Here is a 13332-nt window from a genome sequence, read left to right as displayed (position 1 = left end):
GTAATCATTACTTTTGTTTTGGCAACTTGCAAAATCTTGTTTTGTATTCTGTCTAATGAGGCTAAAAAGAAAGAAAAAACTTTTTTCTCTACTATAGTTACTCATATTGGATTTAATTAAGATGACAGCAGTACTACATAATTTGAGATTACAAGGAGCATTTGTATAAACAGAAGGCCGTATGCCTGGTAGAGACTTGTATGCATGCATAAAGATGTGCAAATATAAATACTTGAAGTCAGGGGTTTTACGCTTGGTTTCTCACGGTACAACTGACGTTGTAATGTCTGAGGTCTGGTAAGTCACAGTGCTTCACTAAGAATTTCTCAGTGTATACTTTCTTGTCCACATTTGCTAGGTCTGTGGTTATGTAAAAGCTTGAAATGCAAATGATTGGTATCTTTAATTTTTTCTTAATTGGAAGTAACTGTGACTGACAGCTGGTAAGGCTTTTCTGTACGGGGAATAGTTCCATTTTCCTGAATGTGGTTCTCTTTTTCCTTAATCACAGTTAGAAAACAACAAGAGCCTTATGTGCTGTCTTTTCAGTATCTTATTTACAGCAGCTGATAGAAGTGAGACTACTGGTGTGGCAAAAGTCAGAATTTTTGTGAAGAATATTTCCCTGGTCTTTTTCTCACTCCTCCTTCTGTGTTCTTTAGCATTAGCAGCAATCCTTGGAGCGGTTCCATTTCTGGGGACGTACTGGGCAGCCATCCCTGCAGTCCTAGACTTGTGGCTTGTGCAAGGAGAGGGATGCAAAGCCATTTTGCTCTTGGTTTTTCACCTGCTGCCAACCTATTTTGTAGATACAGCCATTTATTCAGATATATCAGGGTAAGTATATTGAAAACTTTTTAAGTTTACATACTGTAAAAATGCTTAGCAGTGATGCCTTTGAACTTACCTCTGTGAAGCTGCAGAGCAGTGCCTTGAAACAGAGAAGGACGTGCAGTGGTACCATCTCGTAGTAAAACTGGCCTAAGTGCCATTACTTTTGCAGGCCTCTTTTCTGTCAGATTTGTTGTTTCAAATGTTTTGAGCTTGTTCTCAGTCAGAGAATTGTTTTGAAGCCAGCTTTCATGTTGTGCCGCTATACCCCCGTGTAAAAATCTGTTGATTATCAATTGATCTTTAAATGTGTTGAAAATCTGAACGCAGGGAGAGGCTTATAGCGAGACAGCATTTGGTTTTGCTTTCCAGTTCTGATAGATAAGCACAGAAGGTTTCTGGAAAAATCTTGCTAGGTGTTTGGCTGCATCTTGCTAGGTGTTTGGAATGCTTCCTGATTTCAGCTTTGAATAAAGAAAAGCTAACTCCAAACTATAGAGACAGAGAGTCAACATCTGCAGTTGTATCTAGAGTACTAGAAATGCTGCTGAAATGTCGACTGACACGTAATGCTGCTGAAATACCTCATGAATCCCTTCATGGAATTCAAATGAGAAAATGCTGGAGTTCTACAGACCCAACAAAGATACGAACTGTCAAAGTTCATATGTGCAAGATGTGTACACAGCCATGTACATTATAGATAAAAAAATGTGCTCTTTAAAGTCACTGCTTCCATCTTGGTCATCAGAAGCTAGCCTAGTAGTAAACTATGTGAATTGAGAACTTTGTCTGACAGACTGTGACTGCTGATCCCAGTCTTTGCTGTAATTCGTGCTCCAGGTACGGTTGTGTGCTGGAACGCATTTGTGTTAATTTGTATTGTAGTAAATTAATGTAGACTAAGAACATTAAATGTTTAAGTTCAGCATTAAGTTTGATTATTTTTTTTTCTCCTATAACTGTTAAGTATAGTTAAACTAAACAGAGAACCTCCTGATAGTGAGATCGATATTAAAAATCTTTCGTAGACTGTAGCAATAGTTATTTTCCAGGAGTGAAAGCTAACAGGTGAAGTATAATCAAATTACATTTGTTTTCAACAACAAACCACAGATAAATTTAAGGCCAATAGCTATTTAACTAGCCAATAATTCTTCTACTTATTGAAATAAATTTGTGACTGTAGGGTTGCAGGCTCTGTTCACCATTCAGAAAATATATGTGGCAAGAATAGATTTTCTAACAGTGGAGAAAAATTGTATTTTACCATTACATAAATCTGCTGTCTTGCAAATTGGGTTAATTCTATTTGAAATCACTATAATTATGTTATGCAAGGTTTTCCAAATGTATTAAATATATATTGCAGTCCTACTTCATCAGATGATATGTGGTCTGAATTGGCAAACTAGCCAGAAAAAAACTTGGAAGTGATGCAACTGTTGGAAAAAATTGTTCCAAATTCGTAAAGGTTTATAAACTAATTGTGTGTCTTCTGCTGGAGAAGTATAAGATGTTAAGGTCGAGTCTGTCTTCTCAAAAAGTATTCTGCTTGACACTTCCAGTATGTTGAATTTGGTCCAAGAAAGACATGATTAATAGGTGTGTATGATGTGGTAAGTCACTTTCTAAGACCTGATAGCGGCCATAGGAAAGAAGAGGGTAGGCTCTTTAGTAGGATCTGTTGTGATAGGATGATGGAAAATGCTTTCAGATTAAAACGGGGGAGATTTAGAATGGATATAAGGAAGAAGTTTTTTACAGTAAGGATAGTGAAGCACTGGAACAGGTTTTCCAGGAAGGTGTGGATGCCTGGTCCTTGGAGACATGCATGGTCAGGCTGGACAGAGCTCTGAGCAACCTGATCTAGTCTGTGTCCTTGTTCATTGCAGGGGATTTGGACTATATGACCTTTAGAGGTCCCTCCCCTCTCAGATTCTATCATGATCTTATGAGATCATAAGCAGAGAGGGAAAATACAGATTGGATATTTGGGGAAAATGGCAGTATTATGGAAACAGATGATCTTTAAGGTCCCTTCCAACCCAGACCATTCTACAATTCATAAATGATGTATCCTGCCTTTTGTTCAAAAGGCTAAATATTCTGATCATTGTATAAAGTAATGTCTCTGCTGAGGAATGCTCATAGTAAATACTGCTAGCTATCTTGAAATGTAAGAGTTCTTGTCTGTGAAGCATGAATAGTCTTCATAAGGAATCATCTTTCCGTTTTCAGAATGGAAATATTTGTGCTGTTAATTCCTTCAGATCCCCAAAGGTGTTCACAGTCAGACTGGATGGTGCCTGGGGTAACCTGATGTAGTAGTGGAAGGTGTCTGCCCACAGGAGGTGGAGTGGAACTAATGAAGATAACGTTTGTTGTGTTGTGTGAATGTTGTACAAGATGCAGCTTAGGGCATTTATGCAGTCATTCAAACAGCAGTTTAGTCTGAGTATGGGTATCTATAAGTAGATTGCTGTATAAGCTTAATGAAACTGTGATTAATATGCTTTTCAGATCCGCAGCCAGTAGTGTTGTTGTTTGTCATTCTTGTTTTAACTTTATTCTGCTTGTGCTGTAATTCCAGAGGTGGTCATCCTTACCTGACGGGTCTTGCAGTAGCTGGTGGAGCATATTACCTGGGACTGGAAGGAGCCATCATAGGACCAATTCTACTTTGTATACTTGTGGTTGCCTCCAACATATATAGTGCCATGTTGGTTAGTCCAACAAATTCAGTGCCCACTCCATCACAAGCAGCATGTCCACTACAGATTTACCAGTAAGCGTTGAATGTCTTACGTTACATATTGCAGTTTTCAAGTGGATCAGCGTATGCCCACATCGCTGTAGGGAATGTAAGCATGAGTTTGTGTATATTTGTGCATCTGCACACATACGCATGTGTGGAAATAGAGAATGATCAGCTTTTATTCTAGAAAAATATTTACTGTAAAATAAGTAAACTTGAAATGTTTGTTTAATATCTCTAAGCTTCTTACAGAAGGCTCCTTAAGAGAATTCATTAATAATAGCTTTGTATCTTTACATGCACTGCCTTCGTGCTAGAAAATAACTGATGATCCCTGTTTCCCTGTTCATAACTATTATTCATGGATACCAGATAGTGTTTATTGGTCTGAGAAAGAGACCTGTCTGCAGATACTGCACTTTGTGTGACTGCACGAAACTACAAAGCATGCCGTTATTCCATTAAAGTATGGTCTTGATAAATCTCTTTATTGAAGTTACCAAATGTGGAATATAGAAATGGATTTTTAATCTGTACAGTTAAGGGATGGGATGAATAAATTCCTCATTGAATATTTAATTAGAGTTGGAAATCATGTTGTAGAATTATTAATGACAGTAGGCATTGTAATGTCTCTACTGTTTTGTTTAATTACATAGGTTAGCTCATTATACATATATCTTAGAGATTATATGCTTGTGAGCAATAATCCTTTTCTTCATTCACATGAATAATGTTGTCATCTTTCATATGGGTAATTTAGGAAAAAAACACTAATGAGCCTGTCTGTGCTCTGTGACTTGTGGATGTTATGTTCCTAGACTTTCCACATACACTACACATAGAGCTTCTGGCAGTACATACAGAATTTTACGCCTGGTTTTTTCCTGTTTAATTCATAGGGAACGAGACATTTGAAGTCACTCAGCAAATTTGAGTCCTTTTGGTTTTTTTGCAGGTCAGCTAGAGAAAGTCCCGAGGAGACAAAAATGGCTGCTGAATGATGAAGGAGCTATGCTGCACCTGTTCAAGATGAGAGAATCACACTTTATTCTTTCTTGAGCTCCCAACAGCCATGGCCTTTTGCCCCTCTGCTGCTCTGCTCGGGGCTGTTCACAGGGATGCATAGTTTGAGTGTTAGGAGACACCACTCCTTGAACATCTGCTGGCCTTACATTACTGTGCACTTTGCCTCTTTGAGAGAGAATGTCAACTTCCCATGGCTTTCTGTACTAGCCAACAGTTCCACAGCCACTTTGTATACCTTCTATCTTCTTAAAAAGAATGGCTAAGTGGAGAGATAAATCCACTGAAGTTGTTATCTGCTGAAATGACTTACTTGGCTTTTATTTATTGGGTTATTTGTGTTATTAATTTGTAGTATGTTTAAAGAAAGCTAAATCCAAAATATTTATTCTCTGTTAATCTGATGGCAACAGAGGTGTAAACCACTCATTGTTAAATGAAGATTGAATGCAATTGTTTGCTGCTCCTTGAAGTATTTCTTTAGAGGTTTTGACCATCATCTCTAACTCATAAGAACAAATAAATGTTATCCCTTTATGAGCACTGAAAATTAGTGTTGTTGAAGACAAGTATTTGTAGTATCTTCCTGAAATTAGTAGATGAACAAATTGAGAAATGTGAATTTTTGTCGTTTAGAAATAGGACTTGTTTAAGTAGTTTAAATCTTGCCCTTATTTCTGGTCAGATCTGGTGATATTCCAATGTCAATTTACTGTCTAGTGGGGTCACAGTATCAGCTAACTTTGATTAAAGGCCTTAAATACTTTAAACCTAAGGTAACACACAGTTATCACATCTTCTTCCAATAATAAAAAGAGCTTGAGTGGGATTGTTTTATATCAGTTTTCAAATGCTGTGACCAAGTAGCATTTACTTTTCAAGCAAATAGTATATTTCAAAGGAGGAAAGGGAAAGAGTAGAGATTTTGTTATGTTGTAGGGTTGGTTTTTTTTTTGTTTTTGTTTTTCTCCTTATAAGCCTCTGGCCAAATATCTTAGTGATTTATGCAGAGTTCTTAAATTCTTGAAGTGGTATATTGCCTCAATCACAGAAACAAACTACTTCAGTGTTTTTCTTTCATATGTAATTCTGCTGAAACTGCAAGTTTGGTGAAGTTTAAGGCCTTTTGTATTGTTGGTTGAAATATTTTGACACAATGGATCTTTATACTTTTGTGAAGACAAAGTGTTTTTTTGGTCAAAGCTTCCACAAATGCACTGAGGCTCTTCATACAAAGTAGCAGTTGCACGTGCTTAACCAAAGAACCACCTTTCAGTTTCTGGTAACTTCTCTTGAGTTTAATTCAGTTTGATTGACAAGGTTTATGCAGAGTACAGGCATGCCTCGCATTTATTGTTTACCATAATGCAACTGTTGATACACAACATAATTCTCTAACTTAGCTACTGTGGTTTTAGTGATGAAATGTTCTGCCAAAACGTGAGGTTTCATGTGTGCTGGTTTGGGGCTTGCAGGCTTCCAGGTATGTGTTTGGAGGACAGGCTCGGGCTTGAGTTAGTGGTTTGACTGCTGGTTTGGTGGTTCTTCGAAGTATGGAAGCATCCTATTTAATATTTGAAATTCTGAGAGATCAATTCCAACTAACTTAACATGGAGAGTGTATTGCTTGAATTATGTAACCAGCCCATGTTTTAATTTCCTTGGGTTTGTGGATTGCTTCATCTTTACTAAGATCCATTTTTGTAATTGTTGCTGGGTAAGGAGGAGGATGACAACCTGAGGCTGCCCCTAAATATTCCTGCAGCATTCTAACCAGTGTAAATGAGACCACCATGACACTTGGGAAACTTCTTTATTCTTGTTGTTATTGTTCAGAATTTTGCACTGAAATACTTTCTTCACATTCTAACTTCATCTAGTGAGCATTTAAAGATTACTAGCAAGAAAGATGCATTCTTAATGTATTTCTGGTTTTCTGTTGCTTCTCTTTGCTCACTGGTCAAGACATTTAAATTGCCAGCATTTTTTATCCCAGTTCTTTCTGAGACAACCTTTTCGAATCCTGAGGCAACGTAGTCGTTGTAGAGCGTCATCATAAGGCAATCTTTTGTTTGCTTGCTTTTAAGTTTTCCTCTCCTCCCTCCCATTTGTGTGTGATCATTTGTGTTAGATCAAACAAGGGTCTCTACTACAAAGATTAAAACTTTCAGTTCTTCAGTTATCTTCAGTAATGGCAAATTAGTGAAATCAGCTGAGGATGTGCATTGCAGTTTTGAAATGTTCCTTTCCCAGTTTGAAGAGAAATCATTTTGTATAGAGGATGAAATTCTCACACAGTCTGTTAGCTTGTCCTCCTTTGAAATGAATCTTCATACTCGATGCTTCCTGTTTCAAATTCAACAAGGACTTGCCAAGGAGAACTTTCTGTAGTATAGTCTTTCTCAGGTAATATAGCTTAAGGGCCTCATGCTACATGCTGTGTCTGATATAGAAATAAGTTGTGTGACTTGGTAATTCAGCAACGGTACGCTGCCAAAAGGAAAAGAAAATGGTAAAGCAAATCTCCAATGAGACCTTCTTAGGATAGGAAATATTCACTGAATTCTGACATATTTAAATATATATATATGTATATATATATATATATGTATACTAAAAAGCATACTTTAGCAGTGACAGTCTCTTTCTTAATGTCTTGTAGGTGAGAAGTTGATGTTCTTTAGCTTTGCTGTAAGCAGCCATTCCAGGGGCGGGTACTTAGGTGTATTTGGTATAGTTAGTATTCAATTTAGAACAAAGACAATGATTTAGAGTTCAGAAGGGAATGCTTGTAGTAATAAACCTGGGTGGTACTGTGTCATGGTATTGCAAAGTACACTGATAATGTTTGTTACCACTCTCTGCTAGCTGATCAGGCTCATTGCAAGTAAGCACAGTGTCGAAGGGCTGGTGATAATTGCTTAACTGTTTTTGCACAGTGCCAAAGTTAGCCCTTTCTCTCCTTCCTTTACCTTAGCTGAACGTTACTGTACTGCAGCAGCACTTGCAGAAGTTCGTGTGTGCCCGTTTACAGCCCAGCTTGTTAGCTTCAGGTCACTGTAGGTAGTGGCTTAGTTGAGCACAATACAGCAAGTTGCAAAGGATGAGAATCTGGCACACGCTTGTTTTGCCAGCTGTAGCACAAGACAGTGACTTCCAGCACTGTGCACTGATGGCTGTGCGCTGTGACCAGCTGGGAGCAGTAATGGCTTATTTTGAAACTACTTACAAAAAAAAAAAAAAAAAAAAGTGTATTATTCTAGTCATACAATATGCAATACATACATACAGTGTGCCCTTTTCAGAAATTAAATTTATGCCCATTTGTCTCATAATAGAAGTAAGTCTGATGTTCATGTACACGGTAACATACAAGTTTGTTTCAACTAAGGTACCTTGAAGCTTGCCTCATTTCAAGGAATGTATGGATTTGTTTCAAGACTTTGGAGAGGAAGATGTACTTTCATGTATTTCATCAGTGGTTATTGAGTTAGGAAATCCAAAATCTGAATAAAACACAAAAAAGAGCATTGACTGTGAAGGGAAGGTTGGGTGCTGTTTCCAATATTAAACATAGCGACTATCAGTAACTTCTGAAATAGCTGTTTGGCTGTAATGTTCAGTGTTTTTCAGGAAGTCTGAATGTGCAAAAGCCCAGAACCCCTGTAAAAGCAGTATCAGAACCAACTTACTGATGCCGAATACTAGTGGCAGAATTCTGTACAGTGTTGCCTTCCCTGTGGACCCATACAAAGGATAGGAAAATAGCATTCTACAGAGGCTCTGTGGCTTTGCATCAGTGGTAGAAGGTGCTTCCACAACTGCTTTTATTCAGACATTGTGTTCCTATTGTATCAGCTTAATTTTCTCAATATATGTAGTGCTACCTTTATGTAAATCGCTTCTGGAAACAGCCAGGCTTTCTTCAGAAGGTGCAGAAAACTGTTGGAATTGGAGTTAGCATTCATTAGGTTTCATAATGGAAGAGGCGTTCTAAAGGTGCAGTTGTTTTCCTTGCAGTTTGCAACTTGGCATGGAAAGATTACTTTTCCAAATAAATACTCTTCATTGAAACCTGGTGCCTCTTACTCCTACACACAGATCATCTTTCAAAGTGAAATAAAAGCGCATCTGGGGCTTTTATTTCAATTTTATTACTATTTATGTCTTATACTTTTTGGTGAAGCATGCTTTGGCAGGTCAATTCCCTTCTTATTTCTAGTTTACACTACTACAAAACTAAATTTACCTAATAACAAACCTCGTGGAGGTTGTGTCCTTAACCTGTTGCTATTTATCTGTCTTTTTTATTAAAAGCCCTTAGTGCTTTATGATCAAAATCTCCAAAATAGCTTTTAAGTAAGAAAATTGGAAATTTAAAAAAAAAAAACAACAATTGGAATGTGGAAAACCAGCTTGATATTTTGAAACCAGAAGCAGTGACAGAAGTGTTGATCATATTCACGGATTCCATGTGGGTTTGAAAATGTATATACTTATATGCACCATTATATAAATAGGAGCAATCTTTCTCATAATCGGACTTGAACTGAAATTGTCTTTTTTGGGGGAGACGGGGAGAGGAGAGGGGTCTTTTTAAAGATATCTGAGAACAAAGCAGTGCCTGTATGTAGTGAAAACAGGCACCATTTTCTAGAATTAATGTTTACTTTAAAGGAAGTTGGAGGGGAGCCAAGCAGATGCTGGTGGGATGAGTAGAACTGTTTTGCTGCAGTTGATGTGAAGTTGGGAAAGACTGCTCTTCTGTCTGGTGAGCCATTGCTGAGAGATCACTGGTCCTGGAAGAATTTGCACACGTGCAGTTTTGGGGTAGATTCCGTGAAGGGCATGCTGTGCATATCTGCTGAAATAGCATGTCCAATTCAGGAAGGAATAGCTAGTTGGCAAGTAAGTGCATCGTAGAATCATAGAATGACCTGGGTTGAAAAGGACCACAATGATCATCCAGTTTCAGCCCCCTGCTATGTGCAGGGCTGCCAACCAGCAGACCAGGCTGCCCAGAGCCACATCCAGCCTGGCCTTGAATGCCTCCAGGGATGGGGCATCCACAGCCTCCTTGGGCAACCTGTTCCAGTGCGTCACCACCTTCTGTGTGAAAATATCTTTATTGTGCTCTGCGTATGGATGAGTCCAAACAAACATAATTGGTGTTTTAATAAGTTAGAGGTTGTTTTTTGAATATAGAATTATGCAGCAATTCCAGAAGTAGGTTTGAGTCAGAAGCAGGGCATATTTGCTTGCAGCAGGATGCATTTGCTAGCTAATAAATGCAGCTTGAGCGTTCAGGCATCCACATACATATCTGAAAGATTTTCAGCATCACGATTTTAGAATAAAAATACTGATTTACTTTCCTAGCCTCACTTTTTGCTTCTTGACTTTCAATGAGAACCTTAAGTCGTAGTCACTTCTCATGGTTTGTTGTGGATTAAGTGTAAGAGGCGTCACAAAGCTAAAAAGTAGCTGCAGAACAGAATTTCATTCAGCTTAAGAACTGCCGTCCAGACTGTGCTTTTGGGAAAACATCATCCAAATTTTTGCCTTCCTTTCTGCCAGTCGTAGCCTCAGACTGACGCTTTGTGAGGAAGTATCAGTAAAACAACAACTTCATGTTGTTTGGCTGGCTGGATAGTTCAGTGTTTTCAGTTTCCACTTTCATCGCTGGTACATTCTGCAAGCAGACAAGTTGTTCAGATTGTTACCTTTAAAAATAAAGACTATGTTTCAGTGATGGCTGGAAATAAGCTTTCTTTACTAATACAAGATGCTTACCTACACATTAGTTAACTAGTGTTTGATGTTTTGGTCAGAAGAGTAGGGAAGTTTTGTTTTTTCTCTTTGGTAAATTTCACCAAACCAAATCCAGAGGAACTTGTGACATTGTGTGCAAAGACTGGCTAGATCCTGCTGCAATCTAGAAGCAGATCTGTTGCGTTACAGAGCGCAAGTTGTTCTGATATGTGCATTTCTAACCAGAACTTGGGTGGATTTGGAGCAATAACTTCTGTCTGTTGACTCAAATTTGTCTGTGAATGTACACATGATACAATTCCAGAATGGAACTATGTTTGTGACTAATGTTACCGTAGTTGGTTTTGGTCAGTGCCTGTTTTTGCATGTATAGTATTGGAAAAATGATCGCTGTGTCCGTTGGTGGTAGAACACAGAATGTGGTTTAAGGTTAAGAAGTACTCGTATAGCCTGCAGAGGTTAATTCGTTAATTTTGTTAATTTTGATTGTATGCACCAGTCCTCTTCCTAATAAAGGGTTTTCTTTTTTTTTTTTTTTTTGTAGCTGGTGTAAGAAGCTTTTAACTTAATATTGTGTTCACACTGCAGTCCTTTGTAAACACAAAATGTTTAATATATTTTGAAATAAAATGCTGTTGAAGAAAACGGAGTTGGATTTTAATGATGGAGCCCTTGGTCTACAAAAGCAGTTAATTTGGTGAAATCTGAGGCTTGCCTTAGGTGAAGCGCAGATATGCAGTGCATCACTGAACATCACTTCCTTTGCTTCCATACTTCCCTTTCTTCTTCACTTTTCCCACTGTCAGATGTGTGCCTCAGCAGTAACTGGTTGGCTTGGCTGCCTGCAGTGGTGTGACCATGTGTCCAGACCCTGTGAAAGCTTGCATTCAGCAGTTGAAGGTAGTTCAAGTTACTTTCATTGTGGCTTACTCTGTGAAATGGCAGTGTCTGAGCATAATTTAGGTCGTTCTATTGACTATAAAGCAAAAGTGATCAAATCCTTTTCGCGTGACTGCTCTCTTCGTTTAGAAAGAGGTATGGCTGATGTTCCACTCAGCCTTCTCACTGTGCTGTGGCCAGACTCATTGCCCTCAAGTAACTCATACAGCACAGCCCATTTTAGTTAATGTCTCTTTAAAGAAAGATGAATGATATTTAGTTCTCTGAAGGAGTCAAACATTATTTATTTCAGTGTGGGCAGGGATTTGGGGTGATTTTTGCTAGCAATGTAAGAATGTTTTTTTTTTTAATGTTACTTTATTCTGTTTGAAAACCGGGGCTTCCAAGATACTCAGAATTCGGTAAGTTGGAACCAAGACAAACGTACCTGCAAACCTGTAGCCCACCGTGCAGAGCTCATGCACTTCTGAAAGAACTCCTTTGTTTTCACTTTTTTTTTTTCTCTCTATTTCTTTAAATAGTTTTAGTGCACAGATTAAGAGCAAATGACTGATTTTTCTCATGTTCAGCACCCTTAGCACTGGTGAAGGGACCGGTTTGCTCAGTCTTAGCTATTCCCTCAGGGTGCATCAGGAGGTGTAGGTGCAATATGACTTGCTAACTCCATGGTGTGGGAAGCTAGATGATACGAAAGAATGATCAGGTAGATAGAAAAGCTGAAACAGTGCTGAAAGAAATATGTTATCAATGTATGTTGAGCTTGACCAGAGAAACCATTTAAAACGTAATGGTTTCATTGTAAGAAGCTCTCATCATTTTCAAACTATAGATGTATTTCTTGCAGAATTCAATTGGATTGTTAATGCAAGTTAAGATTCTCTGGTACAGTCATTTATACTGTAGTTAATTTGGCCCATACTGATTCCCTATTTATTTTTATTTTTTTTAATTAGTCTTTTAACTTCAGAACAGAATCAGCTTTGCCTACACAGTGTTTGTTACAACTCCCCTTACACTCTTGAGGAGGTCATGCATTGAGTGTGTGAGCCTCAGGGGGCCTTACCACCTCCATTGTCTCCTCAGTTCTGCTTGTTGCAATTTGGTTAGCATTAAAAATTAATTGCTGGGGAAGAGGGAATAAAAGCTTCTGTGTCCAAGAGTTTAAACTGATAGCATTTAATTGAAAAGTGGCAGGAAATCTGTGGCAAGAAGCTGATTGCTACTAGCAAAGATGAATCCATTGTTTCTTAGGGATTCATGGAATGGTTTGAGTTGGATGGGACCTTTAAAGATCTTCTAGTCCAACTCTCCTGCAACGAACAGGGACACCTGCAGCAGATAGGTTAATGGGAGCAAAAGCTCCCATTAGAGCTCCAGAAGCTCCAAAGAGTTGCTTTTACTACCAGTGGGTTTCTAACCCTTGCCCCAAAACTCTCTTCAAGTTGACATTGAGTTCAAGTTGGCATTAGAATTACCTCTTCCTGCTGAGTGAGGCCGAACCATGCAATTGCTTTACTGAACAAGTTTTACTGAATGTTGGTAAATTTTTCTGAAGATTACTTTCAACTGTTCTCACTCTTACCTTTTTAGAAGACTTCAGTGATGCACACAATGCATTACGTTTTTTCAATTGAGCAGTGCTGAAAGCTAATAGTCGGTAAGATTATTTTTCCATCTTGAGAACATTAAAGTCCCTTGTTCACAATGCAATTGCAGTCTTTTGGCTTTACCACTCGTAAAAATAGCAATCATCATTCCGAGAAAAAAATACCCCAGAGACTCAAGTATTTTTGTCTGGTTGACATAAATCCAAGCACACAGTGAATGATAATAAAGAAGATTGTACAAAGAATGAAAACAGTTTGGGAAACCACTGAACTGGTGTCTCATGCTGCCATTTAAAATTTCACAAGGTGGCTGAAATATGTAATGTAATCCTAACATAACTTGTAAAAATAATTGAGCTTGCATATTAAATATTAAGTTTATTCTTCCCTTTGATTGAAGGATGTTTAATTCCTTTGCCATAGCTTTGTGTCAAAAGT

General features: G+C 38.1%; 1 protein-coding gene across 2 annotated transcripts in view; it reads left to right on the top strand.

Annotated features, from left to right (window-relative positions):
• Positions 1-11032, top strand: part of TMEM245 (transmembrane protein 245) — a 73899-nt gene extending 62867 nt beyond the window's left edge. For both annotated transcript variants that reach the window (XM_052704236.1, XM_052704237.1), the window contains 3 exons: positions 663-837; positions 3425-3619; positions 4548-11032. In XM_052704236.1, the coding sequence (XP_052560196.1) occupies positions 663-837; positions 3425-3619; positions 4548-4593 (416 nt within the window). In that variant the 3' untranslated portion in view covers positions 4594-11032. The remainder of the gene's footprint in view (positions 1-662; positions 838-3424; positions 3620-4547) is intronic.
• Positions 11033-13332: the final 2300 nt, after the last annotated feature.

The sequence above is a fragment of the Tympanuchus pallidicinctus genome, unplaced genomic scaffold (assembly GCF_026119805.1).
Source record: "Tympanuchus pallidicinctus isolate F22 unplaced genomic scaffold, pur_lepc_1.0 scaffold5, whole genome shotgun sequence".
Lineage (NCBI taxonomy): Eukaryota > Metazoa > Chordata > Aves > Galliformes > Phasianidae > Tympanuchus > Tympanuchus pallidicinctus.
Note: the sequence above shows the minus strand (reverse complement) of the source record. Positions and strands in the feature narration are given on the sequence as shown.